Here is a 16,718-nt window from a genome sequence, read left to right as displayed (position 1 = left end):
AGTATAACGAATAAAAAATAAAATGAATGTGGCTCATACGCACGGCTAAACGTTTAAAGTTTAATTAAAGTTTAACTGAGGAACGGCCCCGTGGATGTTTATACGTCTCCGTGCTTCTCAGGTATCAAAGAAAGGAAATCTCTGCTTGTTGCCTTTATTGCCGTGCGGAGCGATAAATCTCACAAAAAGCAAATATTTTTCACACCTTCAAACCTTAAACAACACAACCGCGGCGGTCGGTTTCGTCAGAGTTTAGCCAAGAGCGATTAGCACAGGCGGGTGGGTGATTTGGGGTAACGGAACATTCCGGAGGTTAGATCCTCCAGGTTCAGGGCAGGTGATGACGGATCAACCGAGAGTGCAATCAGCCGGGAAAACAAAGACGGCAAAGCAATGCCACTATCACAGGACTACACGCTACAACTGCACTACAATATTCAAAAACAAAAACTTTATCAACTCCTAAAATACTAACATTACCTAGCAGGACCACGCTACAACTGCTCCACAATGTTCAAAAACAAAAACTTTATCAACTTCTAAAACACTACCATCACCACATGGGACCCTACTACAACTACACCACAAAATTCAAAAACAAAGAAACTCTTAAAAGACTAACATCACCTAGCAGGACCACGCTACAACTGCTCCACAATATTCAAAAACAAAAACTTTAACGACATTTAAACGACATCACCTCACAGGAGCATCCTAAACCTTCAAAAAAATGTAAACATTTTAACTTCCAAAGCAAAGTCACCACCTCACAAGGGAATTATAAATATGCATTTGAATGCAAAAATGTACCTCCTGGCTGTATGGAATGTGTTGTACGTCAAACTGTTACCCACACACACCTGCAAATGTGTCCACTTAGCAAAGCCTTCAATAATACAACAGGCTGGACAGCTTACTGTGCACCAAATCACACCGAAGCACGCCACAACGTCTGACAAAAGTCACTAATAATTTCTCCTTAGTGCGTCTCCTTCCAGAGTAATGACAACACAAATAAAAATACATATTAAATATGCAAAAGAATATTTCTCGACACACAAGATCAAAACAAACATGTCCATGAGTCCATGTTAAACCCAAAGCCTCAGTTCTCCCTGTGGTGTCCTGTGTGTCCCTTGTTTGCAGTAGTTTCAGGAAACACACGGGGGGGGGGGGGGGGAAATCGGGAGGGACGGCGAGCCAGAATTCCCCCGCGGCGCGCTGCCCAGGCTGGAAGGAGCCCTCCGGCGCTCCGGAGAGGGGCGATCGGGAACGCCAGGCGGGAAGCTGACCGGAGAGGGGCAGAGAGAGGATCGGCCCCGGCCCCGAAAGCACAGCTTCCTCAAACAGAGCTGAGCGGGCCGTCCGTCCGTCTCGGAGAGAGAGAGAGAGAGAGAGAGCGCGCCGTCCGTCTCAGAGAGAGAGAGAGCTGAGAGAGAGAGAGAGAGAGAGAGAGCTGAGAGAGAGAGAGAGAGCTGAGAGAGAGAGAGAGCTGAGAGCTCACGGGCGTGGGAGAGAGAGAGAGAGCACCGGAGGACCCTACCTGGGGGAGAGGGCGGCCCAGCTGGGTGAAGTATTTAGTCCAGAACTGCCGGAGATACATGGAGCTGGGATCTACTCTGCCCCGGAGCAGAGCAGCACACTGCCCCTGTGAGCTCCAGCACAGAGCCGCTCCTCATGCAAAAACACACACACACACACACACACACACACCGCACGCGCATACACACACACACACACACACACCACACGCGCATACACACACACACACACACACACACACACGCACACGCATACACACACACACACACCGCACCGCGCACACACCGCACACGCATACACACACACACACACCGCACCGTGCACACACCGCACGCGCATACACACACACAGCACGCACATACACACACACACACCGCACGCATGCACGCACAAACAGACACACACACACACACACACACACAGGACGCTGGCCAGTAACGGGAGGAACAGGCGTTTGTTTGCAGCAGGAAACGCGTTTAGTCATATTGATCGAGGTGTGGTTCCACTGTGATAAAGGTGGTTAAGAGAGGAGAGAGGAGGGGCTTTGGGGGGAGGGAGGAGGGCTTTCAGGAAATGCTGCTTTTGTTGGTAAGTGACCGAATTACTGGCAGCCAAGCCCGTTTTACTGAATGTGGTGTAATCTCAACCGCATCTGCAGGGTAAACAGGGCGCTGACAGGGCCGAAGCTCATGGGAATCGGAGTTTTTTTTCCACACATTAAATGATTTTTGTGAGGATTTTCATACCCACTGACCCGCCTCCCAGCCCCAGCAGGGCAGATTTAGCGCTGAACGCGCCAACGCCAACAAACCGCCAGACCGCCACGGGGTTCCCAGGAAAAGGGGGGGTCCGTTCCACCCCCCCCCCCATCCCCATCCCCACCCCCAAAGCGGGGTGTGCGTTCGGGGCATTTGGGGTGCAAACAGTGACAGCCGTGTGAGCCAGAGGCCCCCAAAAACACAGGGTACAGGTCTCACTTCTCCATTTGCTTTCCACAGCCTTATCCAAACGTGACAAGAGAGTACACCCTCCAGGGGTCAAAGGTCAGCACTTTCAGGCGCTTAGTTCCATAAAGACCAGACCGGGGCCATAAAGCAGGGAGAGGCGACCCCCTCCAGCTTTTACACCCCTGCCGAATCACACGGGAGTGGGGGAGTGAGAACAACCCGGGATGTTTATTTAAGACAAGGTTCACTGGGGGGGGGAAAAATAAAAAATGAACTGTAGACAAATCAGGATGTGACTGAATGAGGAAAAAAAAGAAAAAGAAAAAAGATGGCATCGCTTGCAGGCAGAATGGATGGCCGTGGAGGGGCTGGAGCGGAGACGAAGCATGAGGAGGAGGAGGAGGAAGCGGAAACGTGTACGTGTGGTACTCGTTCTGCCAGACAGACAGACAGACAGACAGGCAGGCAGAGAGACAGACAGACAGACAGGCAGAGAGACAGGCAGACAGGCTCTGAAAACCCAAAAGTAAAGTCCAACGCGCTTCAGCAAAGTTTCCAATGAAAAGGTGCTTGACAGTAGAGGACAAGTTTATATATGTAAGCAAGGCTTTTTACCTGGGCACCTCAAATAAACCACCCGAAGTAAGATACTGGAGCACTCGTAAGGTCTGCACGCTTATTGCAGGGGGGTGACTGACATTTCGACAAGGGTCTTCCTCAGAGTCAACAGGCAGACAGACAGAGAGACAGAGAGACAGAGAGACAGAGAGACGTCTGGATAAGGACAGGCTGATCGGCAGTCTGGACACAGGAGGCAAGCCGCAAAGACGCACATCCTTCCCTTTGTGCTGAGTGGGTCTCCCCTCTCTCGAGCAGAGTGACGGTGCTGTGCTGTGCTCAGCGGGACTCTCCTCTCTCTGGCAGTGTGACTGTGCTGAGTGGGTCTCTCCTCTCTCAAGCAGAGTGACTGTGCTGTGCTGTGCGGTGCTGTGCTCAGCGGGACTCTCCTCTCTCTGGCAGTGTGACTGTGCTGAACTGTGCTGAGCGGGTCTCTCCTCTCTCTGGCAGTGTGACTGTGCTGAACTGTGCTGAGTGGGTCTCTCCTCTCCCTGGCAGTGTGACTGTGCTGAGCGGGTCTCTCCTCTCTCTGGCAGTGTGACTGTGCTGAGCGGGTCTCTCCTCTCTCTGGCAGTGTGACTGTGCTGAACTGTGCTGAGTGGGTCTCTCCTCTCTCTGGCAGTGTGACTGTGCTGAACTGTGCTGAGTGGGTCTCTCCTCTCTCTGGCAGTGTGACTGTGCTGAACTGTGCTGAGTGGGTCTCTCCTCTCTCTGGCAGTGTGACTGTGCTGAACTGTGCTGAGTGGGTCTCTCCTCTCTCTGGCAGTGTGACTGTGCTGAGCGGGTCTCTCCTCTCTCTGGCAGTGTGACTGTGCTGAACTGTGCTGAGTGAGTCTCTCCTCTCTCTGGCAGTGTGACTGTGCTGAACAGTGCTGAGCAGGTCTCTCCTCTCTCTGGCAGTGTGACTGTGCTGTGTTCAGCGGGTCTCTCCTCTCCCTGGCAGTGTGACTGTGCTGAACTGCGCTGAGTGGGTCTCTCCTCTCTCTGGCAGTGTGACTGTGCTGAACTGTGCTGAGTGGGTCTCTCCTCTCTCTGGCAGTGTGACTGTGCTGAACAGTGCTGAGCAGGTCTCTCCTCTCTCTGGCAGTGTGACTGTGCTGTGCTGAGCGGGTCTCTCCTCTCCCTGGCAGTGTGACTGTGCTGAACTGTGCTGAGCGGGTCTCTCCTCCCTCCGTCAGTGTGACTGTGCTGAACTGTGCTGAGCGGGTCTCTCCTCTCTCTGGCAGTGTGACTGTGCTGAGTGGGTCTCTCCTCTCTCTGGCAGTGTGACTGTGCTGAACTGTGCTGAGCAGGTCTCTCCTCTCTCTGGCAGTGTGACTGTGCTGAACTGTGCTGAGTGAGTCTCTCCTCTCTCTGGCAGTGTGACTGTGCTGAACAGTGCTGAGCAGGTCTCTCCTCTCTCTGGCAGTGTGACTGTGCTGTGTTCAGCGGGTCTCTCCTCTCCCTGGCAGTGTGACTGTGCTGAACTGCGCTGAGTGGGTCTCTCCTCTCTCTGGCAGTGTGACTGTGCTGAACTGTGCTGAGTGGGTCTCTCCTCTCTCTGGCAGTGTGACTGTGCTGAACAGTGCTGAGCAGGTCTCTCCTCTCTCTGGCAGTGTGACTGTGCTGTGCTGAGCGGGTCTCTCCTCTCCCTGGCAGTGTGACTGTGCTGAACTGTGCTGAGCGGGTCTCTCCTCCCTCCGTCAGTGTGACTGTGCTGAACTGTGCTGAGCGGGTCTCTCCTCTCTCTGGCAGTGTGACTGTGCTGAGTGGGTCTCTCCTCTCTCTGGCAGTGTGACTGTGCTGAACTGTGCTGAGCAGGTCTCTCCTCTCTCTGGCAGTGTGACTGTGCTGAACTGTGCTGAGCAGGTCTCTCCTCTCTCCGGCAGTGTGACTGTGCTGAACTGTGCTGAGCAGGTCTCTCCTCTCTCTGGCAGTGTGACTGTGCTGAACTGTGCTGAGCAGGTCTCTCCTCTCTCTGGCAGTGTGACTGTGCTGTGCTGAGCGGGTCTCTCCTCTCTCTGGCAGTGTGACTGTGCTGAGCAGGTCTCTCCTCTCTCTGGCAGTGTGACTGTGCTGAGCAGGTCTCTCCTCTCTCCGGCAGTGTGACTGTGCTGAACTGTGCTGAGCGGGTCTCTCCTTTCTCTGGCAGTGTGACTGCTGAGCGGGTCTCTCCTCTCTCTGACGGATAGGGAACACCGCGCGGCGAAGCAGAGGGGGCTGGGAGCAGTTTACCGGCAGGGCCCGTGTGCAGGGCCAGATCCATAACCGCACCGTCAGTTACCGTAAAGCACCCACCAGAGGTCCCTCAGCCGCACTGACATCACCGCCCTGCACACGGGGGGGGGGGCCACAATGGGACACGGTGCTACATGTACACACACGCATACACGCGCACACACACACACACACACACACACACACACACACACACAAACACAAACACACATTGCCCTACACGTTTCCTAAAAGGTGCATCCAGACTGCAGGCTGGACCTACCACTGTGTGAGAAAGGAACAGCGCCCCCTGCTGTCTGGGAGTAGGAAGACAAAGAGAGCACACTCTGAGGCTGCTGCTGGTCCTGACCTTGCTTCTCTGCCACTACAAAGCAACCCCCCCCCCCCCCTTAACCCTGAGACAGGGGTGTCGAAGCCAGATACAAGTAAATTTATGCGCACATGCCAAATCTGGCCAATCATTTTAGGGGGTACGCTATTTAAAGCTTTATAACTCCAGATGTGACCACAGAGACTTGAAAAATGGCTTAAATGAAGCAATACATTTGAACCATTTACAATACTAAATCAGATTCGTTTATATTCATAGTTTTGGAAAAAAAAAATAATGTGCCACAAATGCAATTGTCTAGGCAAAAAATCAAAAATGAATTTACTCTTTTTTAGTTTGCAAAAACTCCTTGACCATATGACCAAATAACTCCTTTCATTATTCAGTGAGCAGCGTTTTCACTGCTGTATTGGCATATCTTAGGGCTATTGTCGGGTTTATCTTGTTACTATGACGGAATATTTTTAAGAAAGCCCAGATAGACAGAATTGTCCATTATGTCATGGGTGGGGGATTTAGTTGTAGACGAGACTGCAGGGAGGGGTGCGTGTTAAATGAACGACTCACACTTTGGTTGCAGTAGCACCGAATGTCTGCGTTCAGTAATCTCGGCACGCCGACGTGCTGACCACTAGGGGCTTTGCGCTAAGAGGTTAAGCTGTGGAAATTTGACCACTGTGACATCAGACAGAGAAAAGCAGGGGAGGGGGGGGGGGGGTCACCTGAGGGTCATCACCTAGGAGTCATCGCACCCCAGGGAGAGCACCGACATCAGCGGCGAGCAGGTGGAGCCTCGGTGATTTCTGCTGACCTCCACCCCCCCCATCACCCAGCCCCCCAGAGTAACCACAGAGGCACAGCTCGCCCACCACATCCCCACTGAGCAACTGCAGAGAGATCAGGGTTCTCCGTACCATAGAAAGGCTGAGGCGCAGCGCCTGAGTGTCTGTGTGGAGAGCCTCAAGCCGAACGAACGTAAAAAAGCATTGAGGCGACGTATCAGAATGAATGTAAAAACAACGGTGATGCGCTGACAAAAAAAACAAAAAAAAAACGGAGAGGTGGCTTGATCTCAAACGGAAATGTAAGCCGGCAAAAGGAATGACCTGCCAATCAACAATCGGGGTTTGGACGAGCGTTTGTGTGACTGGTGTGCGACAGGCGCTCATCGCCAAGCTAATCAAACAGCCGATATGATATTTCTCTGCACCGTCAATTCGAGGTGGTTACAACCATCGACTCGGATGAGCAAGTTGCAAGCCATCGATAAGGTAAGCCTCAACAAAGAATAAATGAAGTATAAACTTTTTTATTAGGAAGTAATTCTTGTGGATGTTAACAATGCGATAGCAGATAGAGAGAAGATATAACTAATGTAGCCTATTTTTAGTATTTTACAACTAAAGAAATTGCGAACCCAGCTAACTTACATAGATATCCATGTACTGAATTAAGTTACGTTAGCCAGCGAAGCTAGTTTCATAAAGATACCTCGACTGAACTAACGTTAGTATCTAACGTGGCTTGGTAGCTAAACAAAATTAGGCTGTGTTCACACGTAACGTCTTTTACTGATGAAAACCGCTGGTCAAAGCGTTTCTTCATATACAAACAACACGCTACTCCAAAATGCAGTTGAGGGTCGAAGCCCTCTGAAAACCTAGGGAAAACCCTGGATGTTCAAGCTTCACATTCAGTGAGAGCAACACAGACAGGTCCAGCAGTAACACTGCAATTCCACACTATCAGAGTAACTCCACTGACGCTAAAGCTCCATGCTTCCAGAGTAACATCAACAAGACTCAAGTCTTATGAAGTAACCCAAGTGATCCTCCAACACCAACAGAGTGACTGCAGTGATGCTGAGAAGATCCTGAGAAACTGACTACTACCCATTTATGTTCCAGGGAACATAAAGGAGGAACTGACTCTCACCTGAGGGAAGTCTATGTTCCAGGGAACGTAAAGGAGGAACTGACTCTCACCTGAGGGAAATCTATGTTCCAGGGAACGTACAGGAGGAACTGACTCTTACCTGAGGGAAATCTATGTTCCAGGGAACGTAAAGGAGGAACTGACTCTCACCTGAGGGAAATCTATGTTCCAGGGAGCGTAGAGGAGGAACTGACTCTTACCTGCGGGAAGTCTATGTTCCAGGGAAGGTAAAGGAGGAACTGACTCTCACCTGAGGGAAGTCTATGTTCCAGGGAAGGTAAAGGAGGAACTGACTCTCACCTGAGGGAAGTCCATGTTCCAGGGAAGGTAAAGGAGGAACTGACTCTCACCTGAGGGAAGTCCATGTTCTGGGAGAACCCGAGGCCAGGCGACTCGCTGGCGTCGTGGAAAAGCGAAGCGTTGTACGTCTCCGATCGGGCGAGCGACGCGGCGCTCGAGTGGTACTGCCTGCAAACACAGCGGGGAGAGAGAGAGGAGAGAGAGGAGTCAGAGGAGGAGTCATCCAGGGAATCAACTGAAACAAATCACTGAAATGATTCACCAAAAAACTGACAGAAAGCAAAGGAAAATGATGTCAGCAGGGAGCTGTTCTTCGGAAATCCCTTTAGTCAGATGTCCCATTGCACAACAGACCCCCCCCCCCCCCCCCAAGCCAGCTCAGCGAGTCAAAACGAAACTGTACTCAAGACGAGCCATAAAATCAAAAAACAAACACTGTGAAGTGGATTATACTCAAGTATTAGTCATGAACCACTGCTGCAAAAAAAAAAAATAAAAAATGTAATGGGATGGGATCCCAGTATCTGCGTGGCATGTCCAAATGCATCGATTTCCACTTAGTTTGCCAGCAGGCTGGTGAGTGACCATCACCCGCTGGTGCCACAGGCGGCCATCTTGCGAGGCTCAGACTGCAGATCACCCACCACAGGCCACGTGCTCTTCCTACATGATATCTCTTACATACCACCACCGGCCCACAATCACGTCAGTCAGAACATAGAGAAAACACTGGGAACACTGAGTGACACTTGTGATTGGCTGTCATCTACATCTACGCCATTAAAATCAATGTTCTACGGCGGTCACAAAACTAGAGTGTCAGTCACCAATGGGAATTTTAGCTGAATGTGAATAGGATTTTACGTTAGATTACAGGCATTTAGCAGTCGCTTATCCAGAGCAACTTGCAGAACTTTTTAGACATATGCTGAAGCAATGCAGGTTACAATGGCTGTGTCCTACCGGGGAATCAAACCTGTGACCTGTGAACCTGTGACCGCATTCCGGTGGGAAAGTGACGTCAATGCATACCCTCTATAATCAATCAATCAATCAATCAATCAATCAATCTACTGGCTGGCGTCCACGGCTCCGCCCCCACCAGGCGCTGCCCTATCAGAGCTCAGAGAAGGTGGCCGTTTCTTTGTCTTTGGAGGAGGCGGTTTCGGGTGGAAACGAGAGCAGCTTTTTTTGACTTTCACCAGAAAGGTGCGAGAACACGCCTCACCACAACCACCGCAGGGCACACCGGTGAACTTTCGCTGCACCTCCTAAGTAGGACAGCCCTGAGCAGTGCGCGGAGCACCGTACACGCCACCAACACAGCGTCGAAAAATGCCTACATCATTTAAGGGTGACGGGGCGTAAAGGCTCACACCAAACCCAAGAGGAGAACATTCAAGTGTTCAGTGCATTACCCTGCAAAAAAAAAAAGAGTGTGTGGCTTAGTGGCCCACACTACGGGAACTAGGAAACGGAAATACAGGCACGTATTTCAAACACTCTCACTCTTTAAATGCTCCTGAAAAAAAAAACACCAGCAGATCCATGAGAACGCTTAACAAGATCTACTGTCGTGTGAACGCAGATGTACCATCATATGAATGAAGCTCAGAATATTGGGAACATGGAGGTTTCTTTATGAAATTGGCAGCAGTCTGCAGGATCTTAACTGGCATCTAAAGTGTTGAAGTCAGACCGTAATTTATTTAACCTGGGCTTGGCATGGACCCATGTTGTTGCACCTTCCAAAGTGTGTTTTGTTTTGTCTTTTTTTTGTTTTTTAAAGTGATGAAATGATCTGTAATTGTGCAATATTCTCAACGCGTGTCCTCAGAATTGCAGGAATCTGGGTTCTGACTGGGCCACTGCTCCGGGGGAACACTACATCCAACTTTTGGGGATCTCAGGCAAAGTCTGAAGACCTCAAATAAACTGCGGAGAGAAATAAACGCAAAAGTAACCCATTATTTTATGACCCGAGCTACTCTGAAACCGCACCCCTGCTGTCCGGAGGCGGTTCCAGATAACACTGGCCTGGCTCGCATCAACAAACTGCATATCCCAAGACCACAGAATGAATCAACTGTGTGCAAGGCCACGACGTCCTTGAGCTCTGCTGGACCAGAGAATATTCCTCCATGTGCCGAGAAACAAGGGAGAAGAGCTTAAAAACACAGCAAGGGGTACACTGTGTACGGCTGAAGTCTCGTGCTCTGCTACTACAGACAGTGTTCCCTCTTAATGTAGAGTCAGGGTCCTCATAAGGAGGCTTTGGGGTCCTTTAACACGTTACTACAGACAGTGTTCCCTCTTAATGCAGAGTTAGGGTCCCCACAGGGAAGTGTCATACATCCTTTAACACACTACTACAGACAGTGTTCCCTCTTAATGCAGAGTTAGGGTCCCCACAGGGAAGTGTCATACATCCTTTAACACACTACTACAGACAGTGTTCCCTCTTAATGCAGAGTTAGGGTCCCCACAGGGAAGTGTCATACATCCTTTAACACACTACTACAGACAGTGTTCCCTCTTAATGTAGAGTCAGGGTCCTCATAAGGACGCTTTGGGGTCCTTTAACATACTACTACAGACAGTGTTCCCTCTTAATGTAGAGTCAGGGTCCTCATAAGGACGCTTTGGGGTCCTTTAACACACTACTACAGACAGTGTTCCCTCTAAATGCAGAGTTAGGGTCCCCACAGGGAAGTGTCATACACCCTTTAACACACTACTACAGACAGTGTTCCCTCTAAATGCAGAGTTAGGGACCCCACAGGGAAGTGTCATACGTCCTTTAACACACTACTACAGACAGTGTTCCCTCTAAATGCAGAGTTAGGGTCCCCACAGGGAAGTGTCATACATCCTTTAACACACTACTACAGACAGTGTTCCCTCTTAATGCAGAGTTAGGGTCCCCACAGGGAAGTGTCATACATCCTTTAACACACTACTACAGACAGTGTTCCCTCTTAATGTAGAGTCAGGGTCCTCATAAGGACGCTTTGGGGTCCTTTAACATACTACTACAGACAGTGTTCCCTCTTAATGTAGAGTCAGGGTCCTCATAAGGACGCTTTGGGGTCCTTTAACACACTACTACAGACAGTGTTCCCTCTAAATGCAGAGTTAGGGTCCCCACAGGGAAGTGTCATACACCCTTTAACACACTACTACAGACAGTGTTCCCTCTAAATGCAGAGTTAGGGACCCCACAGGGAAGTGTCATACGTCCTTTAACACACTACTACAGACAGTGTTCCCTCTAAATGCAGAGTTAGGGTCCCCACAGGGAAGTGTCATACATCCTTTAACACACTACTACAGACAGTGTTCCCTCTTAATGCAGAGTTAGGGTCCCCACAGGGAAGTGTCATACATCCTTTAACACACTACTACAGACAGTGTTCCCTCTTAATGCAGAGTTAGGGTCCCCACAGGGAAGTGTCATACATCCTTTAACACACTGTAACATGTAGCAGTAGTGGCCTTCCTTCAGGACCAAGCTGCACCCACGCTGGGTTAAACCTGCTGTTAACTCCCCGGCTCGGGTACAGCGTGTAGCATGGAGAGAACACGACGACGTCTCTTCTGACTAACAGGCCCATCTGTGGTTTTGAGCGCGACTCAGTCGCAGAGGAGAAAACCAAAGCAGGCGGGCTGCGTAACCATGGAGACGCGCTGAGGGGTAGGGGGGCAGGAAGTCACACACGGGCCCCGCAACAGGAAAAAAAACGAAGAGCAAAAAAGGACAGGAGGACTGAACGCTGGCAGGCTTCAGCATCCAGATCACACACCATAAGGTCAACACAGCCCTGGACCTAAGAGACATTTCTACATGACAACCCTGACTAAAAAATAAATAAATAAATAAATACGCAGGCTGAAACACAATACAATACCCAGATCTAAAATACTAAAGTCCAGCCAAATTCAGGCATGCACATCATCAGGACACTGATATACAAAGTGGCAAAAGAGGAGAAAACAGCTCTGTGCTGTAAACCCCTTCAGCCTGTTCCTTTAGGCCTATGAAGAGCGGGCTTCTTGGAACGTGTTCTCAAAGTTCTACGTCAGTGTTCTAGAACTCTGGTCGCTTTCAGTCACCGGCTGCGATTGTGACATCAGCATTAGAATGTTCAGCTGAGAACACCAGAGATCAGTAAGCTGTGAGGTCACATGACAACCCTGTGAATGTCTGCAGACAGCAGTGGGGGGAGACGGGGAACGGAGGGACACTTACTGGTTTGTGGATTGCATAGAATAGGGAAAGTTGTACGCAGACTGCTGCGGGACACCCCAGGAGCTACAGGGATACATCTGATCCTGTGGGGGGGGGGACACACATACAAAGATTAGAACAATATAAGTTTATAATGATCCAATGCTAATAAGAGAACTCAGTGGAACAACAGAAGAATGTAATGTTAAATTATTACAGAACTGCATGCTAGAACATCAGAAGATTAAGACAGCTCTCAGCTCAAAGTTCGATCGCATCACGGTACTACTGAAAAAGAGAGAGTGAATGAGAGCGAGAGACAGTGTGTAAGAGAGAGAGAGGTGTAAAACCCTTCCAGGTGCGCACGGTTTGTGTGCAAAGAGCTGCGAGCCTGTGAGGCGGACTCCAAACCGTAGCGCGCCACCCTTAGTGCATTAAATCTTATTTAAACTGTCCGGCTGCTCATAACCTTTGGCTCTGAGTTTTAACAGGCGGCTCAGAAGAAAAGGAGCAGACCTCTCTGTTCTGTTGCGTGGGCTTATCCTAAATCAGTACCAGCAGCGCCCCGACAGCTCCAGAGAATGGAGAACTCGGGGAAAAGCGTGAGACGCATTCCCGCTCATTTCCACTCGCTCCGTCGTCATGTCAACGCACCGCCAGTTAAGGGACGGGTTAAAAGCTGCAGGGCTCCTGGCACTCACCGCTCCTGGAGGAGCGTTTCACTGAACACCCAGAGCTGAATGGAGCCCTTTCTGTCGGAGAGAGCCCACCGTTCCCCAGGGGATTAGTCCACTCTGAGGTAAGTGGGTGACACGCAATACGATCCTTCAGCTGAACATTCAACACTTTTTTTTTTTTTTAGGTTGAGGCAACTAGACATTGTGTACTCAATTGGACATTCCCTACTTGCCTCCAGTTCCCAGAATGCATTGTGAAGCTGACCACGCCAATTCAGAATGAAAGCTAATTTGCCTCTAAAGTCCCCCGTTTCAGGAGCATGGAAGTCACCCCCTTTCACAAGAACACTGCGCGTTTCCAGGTTTTACAAATCAGTTTGACGTCGCTCGTCCGCCTCCAGGTCCCAGAATGCACTGTGATTCTGGCCACACCCATTCTAGGCCTGGAAGGGGCCCTTTTCAGGCACGCTACCCTGCTCCCCGTACCTCCGCTGCAGAGTGCATGAGCGGCGAGGCGGGCCTGTAGGGGGCGCTGTCCAGCTGCGGGCCCTCCGGGTGCAGGTAGTCCTCCCCGTCCATGGCAGGAGACGCAGAGCGGATGGGTCTCACGCGCCCTGAACACACAACATGGCGGCCGGACCGCACTGTCCCTACAGCACACCTAGCACAGCCGCAGCAAAGCCATCCCTGGGGGGGGGGGGGGGAGCGAGAAGGGGGGGAGGGAGAGAGAGATGGAGCGAGAGGGGGGAGAGCGAGAGGGTGGGAGAGACAGAGAGAGAGTCAGAGAGACACTTTGACTTTTGATGTTCCTCTGGCAGCACAGGATAGCTCCCTGAATGAAACCCTCCCCGCCCCCCCCCAAAAAAAAAAAATAAAACTGGCTGCATGTCCCCGCGGACAAGCGATCGATAAAAAGTTCAATGTAATTACCATTACCCGCCCCCCAAAATGGCCGCTTCCCGTAAAGAAACGGCTCCGATGCTGGTAAGCAGGATTTTAAAAAATAAAATACAATTACAGTGCAAAACCCCCACTCTGCGATATTACTGGAGGAGGGCCACAGACACACAGGCTTACGCTTCAGTTCACTGCTCGTGAACCAGACGCGTCATGTGACGACGAATTACTGCCGCACATCGACCCGATCGTTCGCAATTCTCTCAAACAATGCGGAAAAATTAACAGAAGAATAAACACCCGGATCGTTCCGGCACCACTAGGCGATTTCATCCAGAACAAATTAAACAGATTACATCTTCACATGCAATCTATTTGCACAGCTGGGCATTTTTACTGAAGCAAATCAAGGTTAATTATCTTTGCACACACACAGGCTCAAAGGCAACACCGAACAACGGGCGTCAAACACACAGTGTTTGAGTTCCGAGCCCAGTTCTCTACCGTTACGCTACGCTGCACACTACGCTGGGAAAAGGCTTTATGAAAGGATTCCACATCAGAACGCGAGCCTTGAGCAGACATCACAAGTTCTCCAAACGTCTTTAAATTTAAGGAAATTATCACTGAAAAGTGATATAATTACGTTTGATATGAAGAACACTTTAATAATGGAAAACCACACGTGCGCCGTGAAGAAAACTGCAACAGGCGCATTAACAAGCACAAGCATGGGTCTGACACACCGGAATAGGCAAACGCATCCTGCTGACACACACACACACACACACACACACACGCACGAGGACACGCAGACACGCGCACACACACACGTACACGCAGACACACGCACGCACACACGTGCACACGCAGACAAGCACACACGTGCGCACACACACGTGCACACACGCAGACACGCGAGCGCGCACAAGCGCGTAGTACAGAAAGACGCCGCAGGACCGCGTGTGACCGAACGGGAGCGTCGTCCCTGCCCGACCGGTCCGGAAACGCTCGCGTTTCTCGCACCTTGGACCGCTCCCTCCCGCCTTGCGCGTGTAAAAGTAATCAACGCGAGGCGTGTTCTGAGGGAACGCGCGCTGGCCAGGAGGATGGGAGGCGGCCCACTTCAGAGGCGGTTAAAAAAAAAAAAAAAGAGAGAGAGGAAAGAAAAACGGAGCAGGGGACGAGTGCGAACTCGCCGCGCCAGACAGCGCTAGGCTAGCCCCGTCGAGTCAGAGCCGAATGCAAAAAGGTCACGGCTATTCTGAGTTCTCTCGCACCCCCAGGCCACACTCGCCAGGGAATAAAAAAAACGCACTTCCGAAATGCACAGAAAGCAAATCAAACAGCCCTCGGTCAAGCACAAACTCCCTAACCTCCCTGTCGCCTGAGCCCAAGCACATTAAGTGACCGGTGTGGGTGTGGGTGTGTGTGGGAGTGTGTGTGTGCGCGTTCAGGGGCATGGGTAACACACACAAGGCCACTTTATGAGTCAACAATCTGACATTTCTAATCACCAGAAATTCTCTCGAGACAAACTCCTCCTTCCTCAGTTGATCCAGAACAAAGAAAGAGAGATAAATGAAGACAAAAAAGAAAGTAGAAAACACAAAGAGAAAGAACAAAAACTGAGCTCAAAAGAAACAATGAAAGGGGAAGCAAAAGAAGAGGAGTGAATAGAAAGTACGACGAGACAATCAAATCTTTGCATTAACAAAAGAGAAGTTCAGTTACATTAAGGATATTTTTATGGATTTGCCAAGGTGAGGTCTTTATTTACAATGGATCTGACTGGCTCTGCTTTTACAATGGATCTGACTGGCTCTGCTGTAAAATGGGTCCGATTGGCTCTCCTTTTACAATGGATCCGATTGGCTCTGCTTTCACCTTTGTCCCCTGTACTGGCATTCCAAGTGCAAAAGCAAGTGCCCATGGGATACGTGACAGTGCCCCGTGACTTCCTGAGCCTCACGTAGAGCGACCATTCACACCTGATCACTGAGTCGTGCAGAAGAATGCGGAGACAAACGCAAAGCACTAAGGCAGTGGAAGCACATGATGGCTTCACACTTTAGGAAAGCAGTAAAGGGTTATAATGAGCCAGCCTGGTTCCAGCTCTACAGTGGGCAAGGGCTATAATGAGCCAGCCTGGTTCAGCTCTACAGTGGGAAAGGGGTAAAATGAGCCAGCCTGGTTCCAGCTCTACAGTGGGAAAGGGCTATAATGAGCCAGCCTGGTTCAGCTCTACAGTGGGAAAAGAGTATCAAAGGGCCTAGCTGATGATCCATAAATTGTAACAGAAAAAAAACACTTCTGTGCGGTTTTTATTTCACAATGGACAGCTCACTTCTTTACAGATATTGCAATAGTTCAAAAGAAGTGTGTTTGAGGGTGAAAAACACTGATTACCCAAGACCACTGCTATGGGAAAAAGCTGCCCTTGTTAACAGAAGAAAAGTTCAGCTCGGAGAGAGGGAGTAGAACAAAGACAGTTCCCCTGTGAAGGCCCCTAGGCTAACTGTAAGATTAAAACTTGTGTTTGGGTGTAACAAGCATTTGGAAACCTGCCCTGCCAGTGTCTTTTTTGCTTCATTTATGCTTTGATATTAACCATGATGTGAGACATCTTCATTCTTGCTGGTGAGAGAGAGAATCCTTCAGGCAAAACATCAACAAAGGATGGCACCAAATGCAAACGCAAGACCACCAGCAAACAATCAACATTCAGTTTCGTACAGGGCACTTTTCAATTACAATGCTCACATCCGACAGAGTCAACCGTCATGTTTACCAAATGAACGGGGAACAATGTCGCAGCAATCATGCCTTTCAAAACTCGCTAATAACCAAACCTGTTGAAGACTATGCCCTGTACGGATATATACTGTACATAAGTGACCTATAAATGCAATATCATACAACAAACAAACATTGCCTCGATATATATGGTCTGTGGCAGATATAGGGGACTTCAAACAGGCCAATTGTCCATCATACAAAAACGCAGCTTCGGGCACAATAAAATA

The 16,718-nt window shown here is 50.0% G+C and overlaps 1 protein-coding gene across 1 annotated transcript in view; it reads right to left on the bottom strand.

The window, feature by feature from the left end:
* sbno2a (strawberry notch homolog 2a) overlaps positions 1-16,718 on the bottom strand; it is a 33,747-nt gene that overhangs the window by 15,391 nt on the left and 1,638 nt on the right. The window contains exons 2-4 of the mRNA XM_035421602.1: positions 13,282-13,482; positions 12,140-12,222; positions 7,941-8,058 (exon numbers count right to left, since the gene is read on the bottom strand). Coding sequence (XP_035277493.1) covers positions 7,941-8,058; positions 12,140-12,222; positions 13,282-13,374 — 294 coding nt within the window. The 5' untranslated portion in view covers positions 13,375-13,482. The remainder of the gene's footprint in view (positions 1-7,940; positions 8,059-12,139; positions 12,223-13,281; positions 13,483-16,718) is intronic.

This window comes from Anguilla anguilla, chromosome 6 (assembly GCF_013347855.1).
Source record: "Anguilla anguilla isolate fAngAng1 chromosome 6, fAngAng1.pri, whole genome shotgun sequence".
In the NCBI taxonomy this organism is placed as follows: Eukaryota; Metazoa; Chordata; class Actinopteri; order Anguilliformes; family Anguillidae; genus Anguilla; species Anguilla anguilla.
Note: the sequence above shows the minus strand (reverse complement) of the source record. Positions and strands in the feature narration are given on the sequence as shown.